The sequence below is a fragment of the Calidris pugnax genome, unplaced genomic scaffold (genome assembly GCF_001431845.1).
Source record: "Calidris pugnax isolate Ruff unplaced genomic scaffold, ASM143184v1 scaffold102, whole genome shotgun sequence".
NCBI lineage: Eukaryota > Metazoa > Chordata > Aves > Charadriiformes > Scolopacidae > Calidris > Calidris pugnax.
In genome coordinates this window covers 3,285,272-3,306,315 of record NW_015090846.1, presented here as the reverse complement: position 1 = coordinate 3,306,315, position 21,044 = coordinate 3,285,272, and the positions used below count along the sequence as shown (strand labels likewise).

The window sequence follows — 21,044 nt, the reverse complement described above, 5'->3', positions numbered from 1 at the left end:
TCCTACCATAAGAAAAGTTTAAGCAACCATGAGACACAAATTAGAAGGAAGCTAGACCTGACTCATCTCATGGCATCTCTGAGATTCCCAGTTCCCACAGTAACTGGAAAAAGATGAGCAGAAGCACCACAAAATAAGCAGTTGTTCTTTCATTTCTGCCTATACATGGAAAACACCCTTTTCTCCTCAGTTTTCCAGACCCAAGAAGAATGGAGGAGAAAACCAAGCATCTCCACGTCTCAGCTCGCCAACTCCCCTGGCAGCTCTCAAGAGGAACATCCTGGGACATGAACACATCCCAAGGGTTTGTTGCTAGGTGTCATCAGGCACTGGCCACATTCAGGCTGTCACTGCCACCCAGGCAACCTTGGATGAGCCTTTACTCAAAGACAGTGGCTTCTTCATCCACACAAGAGCCTTGTAATCATTACTGGCTCTCCAGCAAACACACTGGGATCAAACCCTGGGAGTTATTTTTTTCCTGTATGACCACACAGCAGCTCGCCACTCTGTGATTGCTGCCTTCAAACTCTTCATTTGGTAACTTAAAATCAGCATTTATGTCATATTTCACACAAATTACAGCATTGATCCCTAAAAATAGAGGCCCCACAATCACCACGTGGCTCTGTTGTCACTGTCTTTACATCTAGCCCAAACACAACCTTTATAGCATGGTCACTATATGGCTGTTGGGTTTTTTTTCCCCTCTCCAGATGACAAAATCTTTAGCCAGAAACAGTGAATCTATAGGTTTGAAAGGAATACTTTAAAGACTGCTCAAAAATTGTACCGCTGAGTTCACAGGTATTCTGTAATAGATACACCCTCCATCTGTTTACAATATTAATACCACCAGCTGAGAGTGACTTCATAGCAACAGATCAGTCAAAAAACCAAAAGCTAGCTATCAGATATCTATCCAGAATTTAAACATGGTTTTCTTTGTTTCCCTTTCTTTAAGTTATTGTCTATTTCAAAGTGTTTGCAAACTAAAAACTGCAAATAACTCCACGGCAGCAGTTTTTCAAGTGGTTCCTCCAATTGTTTTCCAGTAGGAGCTGATTTGGCTCAGGTCTATTCACATCGAGTTGTTTTGTTCCCTAATTGAAGCATCAAGTCAGATTACGCTTCTGAACACTTGCAAGCAGCAAATCAGACTATTTAAAAAAAAATAATCTCTTACTTCTTACTCAGAGTTTGCTTCCACGGATATGCTTAAGAGCAACCCAGGAGGCACCTGGCAACAGGCTTTTACAACTGCAGATTCTTCTTGATGACCAAGGAAAGAGGTTTTCATGCCAGGATAAAACCATGGGGTGGTGTGACAAGGTGATGCTCTCCCTGACAGCCACCACAAGTACCTGATGTGACAGCAGGGCTCAGCCCCCACCAACTAGTGATGCCAACTGCTGGGACAACCTGGGAAGGAGCCAGAACCAGGCACAGTTTGGCCTCACATGAGTGCTCACAGTGGAAAAAATGAAAGGTTTGTCCCTCCTCTGCATGCACACCCTGCCTGCTGCTCCCACACCATCACCCTCCATCAGGGTGTTAATTGCTTCGGTGGTGCCCCGAGGCCGGGGTGAGGGGACCAGCACAGGGTGGCATTGCCAGGGCAGCAGCATCCCACAAAACTCACATTCAGACCCACTGGGAAAGCTACATCAACTGATGGCCTGCACGTTGTGGGAGGCATTTACATACAGGGAGGACAGTGTCAGCCTGACCTTCCACTGTCCAGCAAGGAAATTAAAAAAAGAAAGAAAAAAAAAAAAAAGAAAAACACCAAAGCCCAGCCCAGGCCTCTGAGAAATGAATAGGACAAAATGAATGGATGTCATTGTCTATCACGATCTGCCAGCCCTTTAACTAGCAGTTAATAAAGCTGAGAGGGAGAGAGGAGAAGATGAAACAATGAGCAATTTTGAAATAACACCCTCATTTTGTGTCCGGTGTATTCTAAATAACGCTGCCTTTCTGAAGCATATGCTAAATATCCTGCGCTCCATAGAACAGGCTCAAAAAAGTTATTTTCTCCATTTTCCTCATCACGTTCATTAAGAATCCCTGGAAGAAACCCAAGTCCCCATTTCCCCTTGTCCTCCACTGCTCTTTGAGCACCAGGTAGCCCAGGGCAGTCCAGCTCTCCCCTACCAGTGCCACCATTCTCCAGGTCCCACTTGTTACCACCCTAACGTCCATCCTCATTGTAGCAGGGCCCAAGGCACGTGGCCCCAGCAGCCCCATGGCCTGGTTGGTGTCCCCATCCAACGTCTGAGGATCAGCTCTGGGCAGTGCCCTTTCATCCAGGCTGCATTTCTCAAATGAAATGAAGAAATTGCAGCGTTTTCCTTGGAGAAGAGATGCAGCCTGGAGGGGAGGGCATGCAGTCTCTGAAAACTCCACGTAAACCCAAATTAGAGCCTGCCAGGCTGCCAAAGGCTGCCCAGCCTTCACATTTCTCCTTGTGGTCGTGCAAACCTGACCACATACTCAAGTTGCCTATTTTCTTTACCATTTCATCTAGTGCTGCGCTTCCCCCATCCAACTTCATCTCCTGATGTCACCGCCTCACCAAGGGCTGATCACGCTGGTTCCAAGTTTCCTCTCTCCATCCAAATCAAATAATCCACTAATAACCGAGCTAAAAGGGCTGGCTTTTTCCTATAGAAGTTATTTTTCAATGACATATGTGTGAACCATAAGGGATAGTTTAAAAACAGATTCTCCCTCATTACAAGCTGCGGCTCGGCACATCGTGGCGTTGCTCTTTTGTGTCGTCCCCCCTCCGCGTTGAACGATGCCGTTTCCTGGCTCCGGTTTCCCCTTGATTTATTTCCCTTTCATCTATGGAAAATTAAGGAACGAGATCAGCTTCTGCTGGCTGCGCCGCCCACACGGAGCTGGATACGCCAGTGTATTGTAAGGGGAACTCTCTCACAGTGGAAAATATGTAGTAAAGCGAAGCTCTTGGCTGAAGTTGCACGTTTGAAAACGCGCTGATGGAGCTGCGTGGAGCCAAAGTGGAGGCAGTTGCTCAGTTTTTAAGTCAGCCCTGTGTAAACAGGGTCGCGGCATCTGCCTGGGAGGTGTTGCTCCCAATGACCCAGAAAATTTTGGGCTTCGCTCCCACCGCTAGATACGATAGAGGTGAGGGACGCAAAGGGAATGAGAGGGTCTAGGGAAGGTGGTGAACGGTCTCGAGAAAGACTTGAGGAGCATTTGGTCTTAGTAGAGGAAAGGAAGTGGCAGCTGGAAAGAGATCCAACCCAAGGTCTCCACCAGACATGTAGCCGTGACCATCCAATGATGGTCAAACACAGCAGAGGGCATTTCACAGCCCCATCAGACAATTCACACCACTGCTACAAGGGCAGGAAGAGCAACCAGGGGATGCTCTGCGCATTTCCCACCCTCTCCCCTCCTCGCTCCCCAAACACTTCCCAAACTCCAGAACAAACTCCCAGGTGAGCCCTCAGACAGCTCCAAAGCCCACGGCTCATTTTGGAAAGCCTCAGCCTCCCCCAGGCTGGGCTCACTTCCATCACCAAAGGGTGGCTCTTTGCTTCTAGCAGCACATCAGGGCTTCCTGCTCCCACCCCACAGCAGCTGGAGCTCTTCAGAGGACTAAAGTACCTAAAAGCTGCACACCCCTTGCTTTTACTCCTTTTTTTTTTTCTCCCCCCTTAGCTGAATTAATCTGGAAGCCGAGCTGCCGTTTTCACAGCCCCACAGATGGGCTTTCCATCCCCCCGACTGCCACAAGCCCACGATCCACCCTGAGGTTTTATCCTCAGCCCTTCACACCGAGGTGGCTCAGGATCAAGGGTTTTGTATACACAGAGGCTTTTAATCAGGACCTGGAATGTTTTCTGCCCCAGGAGGTAAATACAGAATCCAGGTTTTATGGATTAAAGGCAATAGGGGAAAAATAGACCTGGCTGCCAAAGTTATCTCAGGATATAAGTGGGATTACATGCTCAGCCGTGGGGATATCTGCTGACACACTCAGAATTTAACTTAACACCAAATTTTGGTTGAGAAAGAATTTTCCTGCATTTGGCGGGTGACAATCACCAACCCATGGAACACTGAGCAGGACACATCTGCTGGGACCACCCGAGAAGGAGGCTTTTGGGCAGGTTCCTCTTGCTATTCCCTGCCTCTGCTGCAAATTTGGCCAATACCCCTCAGGAAAGAGCTGAAACTGGGTAACTGAGCTGGTGGGCACGTGTAGGCTTAACTCCTCTCATCCAGATACCTTTCCCCAGGAACCTGGGCTGTCTCCTTCATCGACATTCACACACCTCTCACTTCCACACACTCCAGAGTATTTCTGCAATTATGTTTCAACACCGCTAATTGTCCGTGAAATACGATTTGGGTTTTTTTATTCCTGCAAGACAACCTCTGTGCAGCATCTCCCATCTCAAATTTGGCATTCAAAAAGTCTGGTGTTTAAACACAAAACCCTGCGTAGCTCCCGTACCAAAGCTAATTGGGCACTACCCAAGCTTTTCATCCCAAAAAAGGAAGCTGGGCTTTTACACCCTTTTGCCTGAAGAGCAGATGTGAAGTTCAGCCCAGAAATGTGATTATTTGAACAAAACCCATTACGGAACAGGAACGGACACAGCGTGACCAGCACGGCCAGCAGTAGCTGAGTGTCACAGCTCAGATTTCGGCATTCTGAGCAGCAGGCTGGAAGAAGGTAAACATAATTTGCAGATAAATTTGCTTATGCAAGGCATCAAAGGCTCAGGAAAACCTTGCTATGTTTGCAGACATTCCAGAGCAGAGAACAGTGCACAAAAGTAATATTCACCACAAATTCTCTCATCTCCCCACACATTTCGCATCAGTGGCCAAAGCACTGTTTGTTCAAGCAGACTTGACCTCCTGAACCACAGCCAGTATGTGGCTACGTGTGGAGAACAATGAGCCCACGGTTAGAGACTTTTTTCCGTGTTCTTGGAGGGAATAGAAAACACACATACACACAAGTACACAAATCCCATCCAATATTCTGCACAACTCATTAGGAATGCCCTCTTCCAGCTCCCATCCCCAGGGTGATGTATTTATTGTGAACATATACATTCGATCCCGCTCGGCTCTGTCAGAGTAAGCAGTACACCTGCACGCTGGGGATGTCTGGAGTGGGCCAGGATTTTCCTTTGGGCTTTGGCAAACAGCCCAGACTGCCTCAGAAAAAAAATAAAATGAAATAAAATAAAAAAGGCCTCGCCATGTGTAAAGAACATGTGTTTCATTTGTTCGTACCTAAATGACAAGGGAACGGGGTTGAACACAAAGTCAACCGAGAGGCTTCTAGTTTGGATGGTCTCTTCTATGCTGGGTTTACTCTGTCCTTGCTGCTATGAGAGGTTCTGGGCTTAAAACTCCATCTTCAAGAAATTAAGACTTCTAGCAGTGCCCTGCAAAGGCAGGACAATAGCAACAAAGCCCTAAACTTTAAATAAACATCAGCTTGAATACTGTCAGGTCAACAAGGGCACAAGCCCACCTCCCTCCTTGACCAGCTTGTTACAGGGCTCAGGGCTCACCATCCTCTTCCTCAACTCAGTGGCTCTCCCATGACTTTGGCTCAGACAAGTCTCTGCTTCCTACAACAATGCAAATCAATCACAATTTTTGTACATAGAAGAAAAGAGGATGTTTCCCTGTTCACATGCTTCTGCTCCAGAAATTCATTTTTATGCAAATAAGACTAATTGATGTGTCACCTTCTGCACAGAACAAGGTTCCCAAATTAGCAGACAAGGGAAAACATGCACTGATTTGGGCCAGTGGCACACTATCCCTCTTCTGCTCTCAATAATCACTTTTACATATTGCAGAGTGATGCTGCCAATGAAGTTCAGCTGGAAACTTCTCCTCAACAGCACGAGCATTTGGCTTTTCCCCCATGCTCAAGCTGAAGAAAATCATCTTTCCCAAACATGTCTGTTTGCTCTCCTCTTCACTGCCTTTTCTAACCCACCCCGGGTCCCTTCATGGTGCTTTTTCTGCTCCTGAAGCCCCGTCCTGCTGCCTGCTCCCAGCAGACATCCATGTCCGCAACGCCACCGTAAAACCTTGGCATGATGTCACCGGAGAGGAGCAGGTTTCCAGCATTACATCACCCTGTCTGGGCTCAGCAATCAGCCTCCTGCACCTCAGAGTTTCCATGGAAGAAACCCAGCCCCCCTCCTCCTCCTCCTCCTCCCTCCCGCTATCCGAGGGGGGTGAAGCAAACTACAAACGAAGCCGTCAGCCGAAAGAGTAATGACAGTACACCTAACGGCATCCATCATGTATAACGAGCCTGCCTGGGTTGCTGCCTGCCAGCATTTAAATACAAATCTCTGCCAGGTGAATGTCAGGAACAACCAGACACAAGTCGACTCCCCCAAACCCCACAAATCCCCGTGGTGGGTGGAAATGGTTTTGAAGGATGAGCTTTGCCTTCCAGAGACCACTCAGTTTTCCTCCTTAGCAGCTTCAACCGCTTACCCCTCTTCTGCAGGAGGTAGCCCAGGGCAGAGAAAGCTGGGGAACAGCTTTCTCCATGTCATGGCTCAAGATGACAGCGGTGATGGAGAGCCCTCCGAGGTATCACTTAGCATCCCTCCCACTGACAGTTCTCCCCACTTCCCACTCAGCATCCTTGCCCATGCCCTCCAAAATGGCAAGTGCTCCTCCAAACCAACTAACCTGCAGGAGTCCCTAGAGTAAGGCAGTTTTTGGAGCCTAAAGGCTGCCTATTTGAACCATAATAATAAAAAACTTACTTATTTCCCACTTTGGTAGCCCCTGGAGTCATGGCACATCGCTATTATTGTGACCACTGTCCAGGAGCTGACAGGGAAGCCAGACTGGGGTGAGGACCCATGTCCTTCCCCATTCCCAGAAGGCATTAATCCTGGCTTTTAATGAATGCTAAGTGCCCCACATCCTCAGCATTCACCATGCTTTGCTAACAAAATCATGAGGAGGGATCCCTCAACGAGCAATTGCTCAGGGTTGGGTGTCTTTTCCCATGTACAGCCACCACCATCCCGTTGCTGCACTCAGGCTGGTGACCAGCGAGCAGGGCTCCTGGCAAGCTGGGTGTCACCACCGGGTTCCTCAGTGCTGACCCATGCTGCCAGCACTCAAGATGTTCAGCCTATGCCTGGAAATTCTCTATTAAACAGGCTAAAAGCTGCACATTTGGGATTGCAGAGTGAATCATCAATTAACAAGCCCTTACTCAGGGTGACACTGAAAGGACTTAAACCCCCTTTCCCAGGCCAGTACCAAGGGCAGGATGGGCAGACAAGCACACTGTTGTTAAACACTGCCAGGCTTCCTGGGATGCTGCTTTTTCCCCCATCTCCTCCCATGCACAGTCCTCCTTTTATCTCCTCTGCTGGACACAGGGAATATAAAGTGCTTTGAGTACCCACAGCTTCCCCTTATCGCTACCTGGAGTAAGATCAGTGGGGCTTAAGGGCCATCACTCTACCTTATTTTTAAATTACAGCACACGCCGTATCTTAACTGAGATCTGGTGGAGGGTTATTCACATTAATGGAAGTGTCTGGAATTGAAATCCGGACTCCCAGCAGTCAGAACCCCATCTGACACAACATATCACTGGAAGTGAGAAGCAGCCCCCACCCAGTAAGAGACAACCACTGCCTCGAAGGTAACACCCCACAGCACCCATTGGGAGATGGAACCTGTACAGGTCCTCCTGTAAGACCAGGGTTTGACTCTGGACAAACCACAAGCAACAATAAGACCATGCAGCTCCCAAGGCTGATGCTTAACTTGGCCATTTTAAAAGATAAATGACATTAAACATCAATAAAAGCCCTTTTATGTGCTGTTTGAACAGAAGACTGTATGCTATCAGGGGCCTGAAGGCATTTGGTATCAGCAAACTGCAGTAATTATCTACATGTGCCAATGCACAGTTTCTGTTACAGTTTATTAAATGGAATTTACCACTGACCAAACCCACCCCCCAAATCAAAAAACTCAGAAACATTAAATAGGTGTATTTTGTAATCATGACTAATAAGGCTACATCATTATGGGCAACCCTGAGCCAATCCCAAAGCCTGACTGCAGCCCAGGTGGTGAAACTGCCCCTTACCCAGCAAACCGAAATGAAAAACGAGAGTCTGAGACAAAGTGTGTGTGAACAATTAATCTGATGTTTCCACCCAAATCCTCACTTTCCTTGCTGGCACCTGGCAGCCGGAGGTCAGATGAAATGGTGTCAGTTCAGGATTCAAATGAAGCCACCTGAAGCACAGATTAAATTTTACAAGCTGTTTTGCAATTCTTATTCTGCATCCAGCCCTGCCCCTCCCTCGGCACAGACACCCTGATAAAACCAGATGACGTCCCTGGGCACCTGTGTAAGATGATGCTGGGCTCGAGACCTTGCCAACTGAAGCCAAATATCACATTTGGGTTTTGATTAGACTGACTGCATTGCCTGGGCTCTGGCACAAAAATCTCACCATTAATTGCAAACCCATCCAAAGGTATAATCTGCAATAATTGTAGACGTTTTCTAGGCAGCATTGCTCTTCTGGAAGAGCCTCGTTCTGTGATTTAATCCATATGTCTCAAGTGCACCATTTTGCTAAAGAGGATCCCTTTGAAAAAACAAAAGCAGAAGAAATGATGAGAAAACCAGCAACTAAATGGAGAATTATTAGGAGACTGGGGAAAGCTACAGACATCTTCAATAAAGAACCCCTAATGCTGGCTCACAACGTTTTATTTTCCATCATCTCACACCATGGTATATGCTGGTGGTGTAAAACATCGACTCTTTGCACTCCCTGAAAGGCTCTACAGCAGAAGAGGTGAAATCAGATTTGGCAGGGGCAGGAACACAGGCAGCCAGAACTGTGAATTAGCTTCTTTCAGCAGTCTGCCGAGGTGGGGAAAAGTACACGGGAGCATGTATCTGGGAGTGCATCTTGACAGAGAAACTCACCTTAGTAAAAAACCCTAATTAATTTAAAAAAATGCTTTTTGAACACTAACAAAAATTTAATAAACATGAGTCCTGCCCAGTTCCTTCCTGGCCCTCTGGACTAAGCCCAGGTCTTGCCGAACATGATGGGTTCATTCCCATGATGTGACATGCCATAAGATATACTGACATGCATTAGAACCCTATTTTGATTTGTCCACCTTTGGCTAAAGCAAAAGCTATTAATCCAATCTTACAACCTCTGAAACATCTGAGGAAAATAATGTACAGAAACTTTAAAAATAAGAGCGCTTTCCAGAGCTGGAAATGCTACAGCCAAGAGCATGGGAAGGGAGGGAGAAAGCCCTGACGATAGTGAAATGAAATCTGGGATTATCAACCACAGTGATAATTGTTTTTTTAGTGTAAACAAGCCAGAAGATGAAAAGAGAGTTGGCATTTCAACCCAAGAGCAACACAGCACCTGAACAGCCCCAATGTCTCGGCTGAGAGCATTGAAGCATCTATTCTGCTTTGTCTTGTTGCGCCTTGAAACATTCAACAGCCCTAAGAGCACCTCTGGCACCTCGCCCGGGCTTTCTGGCTGGCCCCAGCACAAATTGCTTTCCCTCCATTTCTGATGTCTTGATTTCACTCGTAGTCTTCAAAAACACAAAGGAGGAGAAGAGAATAAAAAGCACCATCCTTTCAGCATCATCCAGAGCCCAGCAGCACACCGTATCTCAGCCCAGGACAAGCTTTGACATTAACTAATAACAAATACTTTGTCAGCCCCTCATGGTTTTGCTGCCTTGGCAGAAGGGTGTCCTCAGGTGTCCAAGATCCTTTTCACTTTGCACCTTGTTTGGCAGAATCAGAGGAAACCCACTCGGTTTTACAGTACCAGCTAGGCCAATGAGACACAGTTACGGTACTCAGCTGGACAAAATAAGCTCCTCTTGTCTCCAGAGGAGCCAACCATAAGAGATATAAACCTTAAAGAGCAATATACACACGCACTGAGCTTTTCCACTAGTGGGAAAACTAATTTCATCTGTACCAACACAACATCACTGCAAACCAAGGTTATTTCCAGACACTGAGCTTTTCCACTAGTGGGAAAACTAATTTCATCTGTACCAATATGACACCACTGCAAACCAAGGTTATTTCCTGGGGCTTAGAGCACCAGTTACCTTGTGGGACAATCTTGCAAAATTATAAACAGATGAACTAAAAATAATTTACATCAAATGTACTCACTTGGTACTAAGGTATCCTCAGCAGTTTTACTAAAAACCCACTTTTTTTTTTTACCAATGTCCATACCACAATTGTAGCGATGCCAAAGCCAGCTCTGACAGTTAGATGCTGTGCAGGACTTTCATTGGCACATCAGCCTCATACAGAGTCTCTTCCTAACAGATCAGGAGACAAAATGGGATTTGCAGCAGAAATACGGAAGACATCACATATCTAGGACTTTGGCAAGGTCTGGACAAGTTTCATTTTGTTCATTGCTGTTAAGTGCTGGTCTAGAGAGAGATGCTAAGCAGTAAAACAGGGCTGGCCCACACACTTCCAGAAACCAAACTTACATGAGATGCTTCAAAACCACCACTGCAAAGGGGTGAAGTTCATCTAACCCAGCCCAGAGTCAGGAACATTGACCTGCCACAGGCATTGCACAGCACTTTGTGTTCATAAAGTTCCTCCAGCTGTAGGTTAGGGGATTTCTGGGTTGGCTGCTGTAATAAATACAGCCACTTCTGGGACAGAGACACAGCACCTTTACTGAGCCAGGACCTGAACTTTGTTTCAACCCACATCTGCTCAACCAGAACAACTTCTTCAGCCCAGAGCCAGCTGAATGGTTTTTCCACCAGACCAGCACAGCAAACAGCAGGTTGGAAAATCCACCCCATGGGGAGGTGTCACCCGTGTGGTCCTGGAACACGGGTGGTCAAATGGATTAAGGGAGCTCTGCACACTGTCTTGGCTGAACACATCAAAGCCCTGCCAGGTTTTGGTTGGGGGTGGGAAAGGGACAGTATTTGAGCCTGATTGCTCACCCTGATGGAAGGAGCAAGCCCCAGGTAGATTGGTGTTGTCCCCTGAACCCAGCAATGGAGGAGAAATTCCTTGGCAAGAGCATCTTCCAAGGACAAGCTCAGATGAAAGTGCACCAAGCACCCAAACAGCCCATAGCCATGGCTGATGGGTACAACTCACAACTGAAACGTGTGTCTAACAACCAAATAAACCCTCAAGAGAGCAAAGCATTGGACTGACAAGAGCTCAGCTTGTTCTCAAGCTCTTACACCAGCACAGAGGATGAGCACAAAGGCTGACGGGTCAGCCCTGGGTTCCACACTGCTCCCAGCAGAGGTGGGCTCACACTTCCAGGTTCCTGGTATCCACACAAGAACTGATGGGATCCTGCACAAAAAAGGTGACTCCCACCTTTCATGATGGGCACCAAACAGGCAGATCCCACAGGACATCACTGCAGAGCAGAGGTGGGAGCAGGGCCATCACATCACCAGGGCATTTTGGAAAGTCTCCCTGGGTTTCAGGCAGAAGGGATTTTGCTTCCTGGGAAAGGGACTTGCCCAAACTTCATCCTCTCTCTATTCCTACACCCAACGATTAGGCTGTGCTAGGACTTGGTTTCTAACGTGCGTTTTAAGAAAGCACATCAAAAGAAACAGTTAATCCCTCTGAAAATGAGATCCATTCACGTGTCTTCTGACTTCCTCCCAGCGCTGCTGTAGCCACAGGGACGCTGCTCACTACAGCCTGCAAGCAGAGAAAAAGCGTTTATCCTGCACCATGGGCCATTTCTTTTCTTTTTCCCTTCTCTTGCTGAAAAAAAAAAAAAAAAAAAAAAAAAAAAAAAAAAAAAAAAAAAAAAAAAAAAAAAAAAAGCCTTTGCTGTCTCACACCAGCATCCTCTCAGGCACAGCTTGAAGCCGGCCGCCACTTCCCAACCCCGGCGCGAGAGCCTGTCCTGACATTTGTAAACTTGTGTTTTGAACAACGGCTCAGCACAAAACTTAACTTGTCTAACCTAGGCTCCAGGCTTGGCCCCTGTTCAAACCTCCCCAGTGTCCCCCCAACCCTACAGAGAGATCCACACAGCCTCCCAACTAATTGAATTTTAATGAGAGGAAGTCGTTTTTCCACTGGAAGAATGTTGTGCTAGAGAGAAATATTTTGAAACTCCTCTAACCCTTCCTGCCAGGCTTTTTCGGCAGCAGAACACGAGCAGGGAAGTCCCCATCTGGGTGCTCGACTGATGACTCCGGCAGAGCTGCTTCGGTGGCGACCCCAGCTAGACCTGGAGCTTAAATAATTACAACTTTCAAAATAAAACAAAAAGCTTTTGGGGTTTTTATTTGATTACAGTCCTGACGAGGAAAATATAAACTCTCACAACTTAGAGTTCCTGCTGATCCACGTTGAAACACAGCCTAAGCCCTCCCCAACGCTGCCATCCATCCCACTCCCAACCAACTGGGTTATTTTAATTTCCAGCTAAAGCAACAAACACGTAAGAGCCAGGCGACTCCATGGGTGAAGAAAACACTGGGGAGCATCTTATTAGCTGAGGTTTGCAGATGTGATACCAGGCTCTTCAGTGGATCTACCACCCCCCCGGGTCCAGCAGCTCCCCAGAAAAACTTTATATACCAGCTCCACTTAAAATCCAGCACCCAGCGTGCCTGCTCAAAGTTTTGGCAGAAGGTCCAACACTTACGAAAGACACTCCAGTGCCCATTAAAGCCAGCTTTTACTTTCCGTTTTAATTGTTAAACTTCCCAGGGAATGTCTATTAATTTAATGCAATTTAGAGATTCAGCTCTAACTCTGTAACCGAGATGTTGGCAGCAACGCTCAGTCCATGCATTCTTGCTCTGTTTACAGCAGACCAGCTCCCAGATGTTGGTAATGTTAAACAGACTGGAACTTTCCTTCCTAGTGACAGTGAAACGCAGACAAGAGCTGGCTTTGCCATGGCTCTAATTATCCACTAACAAGAGATGTATCTTGTGGGCATCCCCAACCCAGCAAAGGGATAGGGAACCTCACAAGATACACCTCTTCCTCCACGCAAATGCAATAAAAGTAAGGAGATAGAGATCAATAGGTCTTAGTTTACACTCCATTGCACTGGCACTGATTTCAGGGAAGCAATTCTTGCTTGCAAGAAAGATCAAGGATAAGATTCTGGTACACATGAAAGCCTCAGAAGTGCAGCAGACCACAGAGGTTGAGATTGCTAGAGAAATGCATATATTAAACTAGCTGATGAACTATGGGAAGAACTTCTACCATATGTACCTTGTCTATAAATAATCCCCTATCTCTTTGCTTAAATCAGAGGAGCTCATGGGAACATTCCACCCATCACGATTTTGGTTTGCTTTTTAAAAGCAGACGCTGTGTGGGAGGTGACAGGGCTGCCAAACAAGCTGTTGAAGAAAGTCCCCTTATGTCATGGTGCAAGAAACCAAGAATCAATGGCCAATGCATGGGAAAAGAGCAAATTCCTGTAGTCTCAGAGTGAACCTGTGACTTGCCAGGGAGGTGCTTTCCTCAGCCTTCATTTACTGCCCCTGCAACTTGATCTAAATCATTACACAAAGGTGAATAAAAGCCCTGTAAGCCCTTCCCATGCTAAATAAGCCAAGAGCACAAGAGCTACAGACCTACAAAATCCCAGTGCAAGGGCTTGTCTAGAACCCCAGCAAGGGCCTGAAACTGGAGAACCACAGGAGCTTACTCCATCAGGTCATCCCCTGTTTTTGTCATTATTACAGAAAATACCCCAGCAAGGGCCTGAAACTGGAGAACCAGAGGAGCTTAACTCCAACAGGTCATCCCCTGTTTTTGTCATTACTACAGAAAATAAAAAAAAATTAAGAAAATAATTAAATTACATAAGACAGTGTTCTATTATGCAAAAATCCAACACATTTCAAAGGTGAGCTGTAAATACCTCGTCAAGCAGAACCCAGCTCATCGCCTCTGTGGAACATCTCCAGAACTGTTCATTGTCATGACTTACCTCAAAGACTTCCTCATCCAATATCCTCGTTCCAAATACAATGATGCCATTCACGTCAATGATGGGATGGTCACTTCGGTCCAAGAACTTGGTTATCTTCTTTTTACAGTCCAAAATCAAGGTGACATTTTTCTTCTGCACGCTGATAGCTACTCTGTGCCACCTAGAAGAACACAGTCCACAAACGTGTTAAACAGAGCCTCGGGCTTTCAAGAACAAGTAAAGAATATGTAACAATGAAGCTTTTGTAAACCAATGTTCTGCAGACCTCCATGCCAGCCATCATCTGCAAACACACGAAAATCATCCTTGGGCAGACCCTAAAGATGTCATTTGAAACGAAAAGGCTGTATTGACAGATGATGCCATTCACTTCTCCTGCCTCCAAAATGGAAAGGAGAGTTCTAGTTTTGGCTCCAACAAAAGACAGATGAAAATGCCCCACCAATAACTCCCTGGCAACCCCCTTTTCCACCCTCCTTATGTCCTGCAAAAGGCTCAGTGGGGATTTTGCAAAATAAATGGATTTCTTACGGCCCTTTGCAGCACAAGTCAACGGTGTTCCCATCCCCATAAGCGTCAGAAAATTTGCACTGACCAGTACATGATTTACACTTTTTCTATACACAGTATTCATTCACCAAAGGGCAAAATCCAAGAATGGGACACTTGACAACGGTCAAAGTTGTGTATATACATTTATATATACATGCCTCCCATTTTACACAACGTTCAACATGCTGTTATTGATATAAACAATGTATTGTTGGTTTTTTTTTTTCCTTTGTGCACAAAATTTCACTTACTTGCCATCTGCTAGGTTAATGCCTCTAAAGAGAGGATAGTCTTCTGGGCCTGGCTTTCCTGTATGGTCTTCATACAGGAATACAGGAGATCTACCCATCTCCACACCAATTTGCTGGATCCCTTGCTCATTGTAAATTGAGATCAAGAAGGACTGACCTCCTTTCTTCGCTTTTACAGTGGTTAGAATGGAGAAGTCCTCTGGGAATGGGGAAGCTGGAGTGGAAAAGCAAAGAAGTTAGTCAGATTTCCTTGAAAATTTGTCTAATGACCCACAAGGAGACCACTGGTTTATCTCTCCAGATGTGTACACATCAACCCTAAAAATTTATGTTGGGCAGCATTTCAGTGGCCAGGTGAATGTCTGACTTTCCCCCAAAGCCTGTTGTGATATGGGGTTGGGATGGGCTGCAACCCAAAGGGGGCTGCACCAGCAAAGCCAATGTAGAGCAGTGTCCCCCAAGGGCTACCTGCTCTAATGGCACATCAAAAACTCACATGCAGGACTGAGCATCTCTGAGGACCACTCATTTATGATCAGAAAGCCTTTTTCCAGCTCTTACTGTAATCTGTCACAGAACCAAAAGCCACCCCATATTTGAACTTGCAAGAAAAGGATGGTGAGGAGTCTAGTGTTTTGGGATGAGACCATAGTGCTGGGGAAATAGAGATTTATGAAAAAGCTGTTTGTTTACATCTGTATTATTTGCACCTAACCCTTCCCTAGAGCTTAAGAGACAAGGTAAAAACTTTCTCTTTCATGTATCATGAGGTCCTCAAATTAACTGAAGATGTCAGAGGGACATAGGAAACTAAGCATTCTGTACCCGTTAAGTCACACAAAATACTGAAGGGTTTTATTTAAGGGAGTTGGGAAATTGCATCAGGTTTTGGCTATTCCAGACAAGACAGACTGCACCAACCCTGAGAGCCAAAGCCACAGACCCAAAAAAAAATATATCTGAAAACAGAAATAAAACTGGCAATCAGTAGGAGATGCCGATTTGTCTGCATGTTAAAAAGCATCTAACAAGTTTCCTAGCTTTTTCTCCACCCAGGGAAGCAATGCTGTCTGATCTCACATGATTCCTGTCTATTTTTGCAAGGTTCAGAGGATTAAATCCATCAAACTATGGAGCAGGTACAGTCAATCCAGAGGCAGCAATCTGCTCTGGGGAAGTCTGCAATGCCAGACAAATTAATTTCAAGTTTCGAGTCAATATTGGCATCATGTCACACCCTGTGCAGGATACAACTCCTCCCTTTGGGTTTTCTCAGACTGGAGAAAAGATGAGCCCAATCTTTTCCATCCAGACTGGAAAGATGAGCCAAAACCAACGAGCCTGGATGCACATTCCAAACAGGACATCTTAAAAACACCAGAAGCATTAAGTAAAGCAGCTATCCTGATCAAATTATTATTGGAGGTGGGACCTTCTGGAGCAGTGGGCACCTGCAGGGCATTAACCTCCTCAGATGCTGCACTTCAGCAGCGTGAAACTTGCAGGGCATCTTTCCTTTAAGGTCCAGGCTTTCAAAAACAAGGATTGCATTGTACTGCTGGGTATCTGCTTGGGAAATCTTAAACCCCGGCGGGGCAGAGCAAAGTGGGGCAGCCCCACCATGGGCAATGCTGTGGGTGTGCTGGGACCATCTACTTGTGTGGCAGCCGGCAGGAACAACACAATGGGTCGTTTTTAAACTGTGGATCCGTAGCCATATAAAACCACACCAAAAAAATTAAATAATTCATGTCAAGCTTGAGGCCCATAAGCTTCAAATAGATTTCCTTCACCCCTTTAGGCTTTTCTTAGATGGTATCCCAGGGCTGACCCAGGGAACATGGGAATGGGGGAATTCTTCCGACCACAGCAAAGCTTGCAAGTTCAAATGCAAAGAGGACATGACTTCACTCCTCTCCTCTTCTGCCTGGGAGTTGCTTTAACTTTTATTAACAAACCAGACATTAAACTGCTTCTAAACTGCCTAACATGAGGCTACACCGCTGGGCAGCAGAGGAGGCAGAGGCACTGGCTGGGCTGCATCAGAAACCAGCACTGCCACCACCAGCTTCTCCAGACTGGGGACACCGAGGGGGACATCCGAGGATACCCACAGAGACACATTGTGCTCACACCAAGTTAATATCCCTCACTTTAGTTAAACAGCATTTGGAAAGAAGCGTAAAGCGGCATTCTGAACAGAGGGCTCGCAGTCAGTAATTAAATGCCATGATTATAGCCCGATTCCCCCCTAGGACACAGACCCAGATATTTGGCAAAGGCAGGCATTCGATTATTGTGCCTCCCATAGGATGCACTGAGCTTTATCTCCCTCCTGCTGTATACAAATCCTCCTGTAGCACTGAATCAAGACCATACGCCTTCCTGGTTCCAATTACAGGCTACAGTTTTGGGCCTTTTATGTAAAATAGTTCATGTCCAAAATTTCATTATGAATCCACAATACAGTACCTTTCAACTTGGACAAGCTGCCAACTCATTAAAAAGCTGCTTTTAATTTTTTTTTCATTATTATTAAAATGTCTCCATGGTGATGCGAGTTTCTCAACCCAAATAACCATAATGGATGAATTACAGCTGACATTACTCTGTTACTGCTCTGCTGTCCTGGCAAAATAACAATGCCTTCACTGTCGTAGCTAGAAATGACCCAGGCTATTGAATGATGTATGAAAACGCATCCACACGGACAGCAATACTAATAAATACATCATAATAAATACACGAAGCACACGGAAATTGACCCAAATCCCCTTAAAGACAATGGAGACATCCCCCTCAACAACAGGTTTGGGATTAAGCCCTTGTATTTGGATTCGCTTTTTCAAATGAGCCCAGCAGGAGAGATGCTGCACATCCATCTCTGTGACTAACAGCAACATGCTGATGCTGAATTTGGTTTCACCCCAAGGACAAACCCTTTCAAATTCACTACATGCAACCTCTTGCAAGGCAGCAAAGAGTTAAGACTCCAGTTCTTCAGGTGGGGCCATGGGAAGAGCTGAGGAGGTCCAGGATGGGCACAGGTTCCTCCACCCCACACTGATGTCATTAACTTCCCTTGATTGCCATCTGTGGTGTGCCCCAACACACAAACCAGTAGAGTCAAGCTGAGTTTCTTCTCTCCTGAGTAGCACAACCAGGGATTAAAAGCTCTTGTGCAATCTCATGGTCTTCAAAGAGCTGGGACCTCTTCCTAACCCAGATCCTGCAGGTGTATCTAAACACAGCCTAAAATAAAGGGCCTTGCTGCTGATCTGGGAAGGACACAAAAGCTTTAGGTGCCTAATAGCAAAAATATCAGCAAAAACAATGAGCTGATCCAGTTCCTGACACAAACACAAAGCAGGTTTATTGTGTAGGATGGTGTCATTTCCAGAGCCACTTTTCAAAGGAAAACAGTGTCACCAACTTGTGGCCTTTTTCTTCATCTGAGAAGTGTCTCAATTTTGCTATAGCTTGGTTTCCTCAGAGATGACTGTTCAAGTGATAATAGAGATTTTTGAGCTCTTAAATATATACGCAGACACCCACGAGCAGTGGGGAGAATACAGAGTTTTCTAGAAGAATGCAAATGACATTTTGCTGGCTGCCACTGAAAACTTTGCCTTTCTTGCCTCTGCTGGAAGAGCAGGGTTTTGCTGGGAAGCAGAACTTATTTAGGGAGCAAGGACAAAGAGCATCTCAGCAGATTTTCTCACTCTTGTGGCCTTGAGAAAACAGACACGCTTTTATATATACACATATATATCTTGCTTTGCTGGCTGTGGAAGCAGAATGCAAAGCCCATAAAATTACCATCTTAGAAAAGTGCCGACTTCTAATTAGCACAAAATATTATGTGTGGTGTACATTTGCCTAGGGTGCTCTGTAGCAGAGAGGGAAAGTTATGCCATAACCCACCCGCCTGTTAACGTGAAATCACTAAAACCACATTTCCCCTGGTACATTGCACTGCAATTACTTTGTTATCTTTATCTCCTCTCTCATTCATTTGGTGGTGTGAGCTGAAGTCACATCTAGTTATGGAGATTTACGGAGAAAACATCTGTTGATCCGATGGAAATCGCTGGTTGTTCTTCACTTTGCTCTTCCCTTCCTATTTCCTTAGCAAGCAGCAGAGTAGACTCAATTTTGGAAGTCTCTGGAGAGGGACAGAGCTGCTTCAAGCACCCCATGGTTGTCCAGATAATGAAAAGATTGAAAAGGTGCTTGATGACACCAAGGAAATGCCATCCAGATCTTCTCACCCAAGAACTCAAAGACAGCATAGAAGTAGTAACATGGGACAAACTCAAGAAAATCTCCTACATTGCTCCATTCTCTCTTGTGACCACAATTCAGTTGTACATGCTGTCGCCTTGTGTTCATTTTTGTCCTAAGTGGTGTCATCCAGGGCTTTGGCAAAACTGAGCAGCAACTTTGCTAAGGGCTGACCACAGAATGGAGGGCTACCCAGCTCCATAGTCCAGACCCAGCTGCTCCCACCTTCATGTCAGGCTCTCAGTTCATATGCAAGACACAGGGTGCACTTCTGCTCACCACGGATTAAATATAATTCACCTGTTTATTGTCACAGCAGGATAATAAGGAAGTCTGAAAACAACCTTAGTGATAACACACGCAATGAAGGAAATACGGGACTGGAGGATGCAAGCGCATTGGCAGTCCAACCTCAGAGTCCTCATTGACAAGCTGGGTCTGATAGATACAGCATGTTAATTAAAAAGCGTTGGTAGCAGCATGCCACATTACCTCTGATTTAGCTAATGCATTTCGTATCATTAATTCTCTCGCAGACACCGAAGGAGGATGTGTGTGTCTGCTTTGCTTAAGTCATCTCCAGCTTCACAGACAAGTTACACTCAGCGTCTTTCTGCCTCATTGCTAAACCTTCCTTAGCACAGGCACTTTTCTCACCAAACCTAGAAAATCCTGCCATGCCTATTCCCAGCATCCCTGCACTCCCCCATGGAAAACAGGGAGACAGTGGTGCTCCTGTATGACTTTGGAAGGAAAATTTCTGATGGTGACTAGGTGTTCAAGACTGAAGCTCTCAGGTAGTCACTAGTTTGGGTCCATAATGTGTCCAGTCTCTTTACAAGCACATTTTACTCTACAGTAGCAAGTGCCCCTTGGCCTGAAAAATTAAAAAACTCTAGTACATCCTCAGTGACAAATAAAATGGTCAGTAGCCCACATGCTCTTCAAGGGCTTTGTGAGCTCCTGCATCCCAGTGGCTTTCTCTAATGAACCTCTGATTTCTTCAAACAACTCTTCTTGGGACATCTGTTCTTGTGGGGCAGTCTATTATTTTTATATGGTGATTATTTGTGTTCTGAGAGACACCACAGCCACAGAATAAGACCCTACTGTGCTTGGCACTCCACAAACGCAGAACAAAACATGGTCTGTGTTCCTTTCCATCTTCCAAGTCTCTCTCCCCAGCTGGATGTCACTGTGTGATAATGAGACAGCAGAAACTTTCTAATATAGGAGGGAACAGATGTAGGCATTGGCCACATCTTCTGCAGTGAAACCCGCCACCATGTGCAAGCACAATGACGAGAGAACAACTTACTGCAATGTTATTTGATGGTGGAAAGTTTGCAGCCCCCTGAAACAGCAGAATCACTCCCTGCCAAGGAAGCCCACAAGCACACTTGGAAAATGAAGGAATTACGCAGTGCCCTACCTATATGTGCCTGCAGAATCCCAGAAAAGGATCAGATATTTCCATATGACAAATAAAAAGCTGCAGACTCACCAGGATACAGCTGCTTTGTCGGTGCACTAAGTTGAGCATCTTTTGTTACTCTATAAGCAACATCTGCTTCTTTCGAAGATCTTCTGCTTGTGCAAAACCCTGTTGTTTTTGTTATACCATCAGGTAAATTATGAAAATCTAATACCTTCAAGAGGTCTGCAGGTTCAGCTGTAAAGAGAAATGGAGAAAACAAGAATTAGCAGGCAATAAGATTGTCACTTGCTCAGATCTACGTCATTATTAACCTGCCTCACACAAATCATTCATCACAATTTTAAAAGCAGATGAAATGTGTTTTCAATACATCCGCAAATACAATGTTATTACCAGCTTCAAAGCCATGACTCCAATCTGCTGGTCAGAGACACTAATTCAGTGCAGGGAGGAAGAGCT

General features: G+C 45.7%; 1 protein-coding gene across 1 annotated transcript in view; it reads right to left on the bottom strand.

The window, feature by feature from the left end:
* The window catches only part of COL5A1 (collagen, type V, alpha 1), a 116,986-nt gene extending 96,170 nt beyond the window's left edge, over positions 1–20,816 (bottom strand). The window contains exons 1-3 of the mRNA XM_014942927.1: positions 20,652–20,816; positions 14,864–15,077; positions 14,058–14,220 (exon numbers count right to left, since the gene is read on the bottom strand). Coding sequence (XP_014798413.1) covers positions 14,058–14,220; positions 14,864–14,961 — 261 coding nt within the window. The 5' untranslated portion in view covers positions 14,962–15,077; positions 20,652–20,816. The remainder of the gene's footprint in view (positions 1–14,057; positions 14,221–14,863; positions 15,078–20,651) is intronic.
* Between the last annotated feature and the right edge of the window lie 228 nt (positions 20,817–21,044).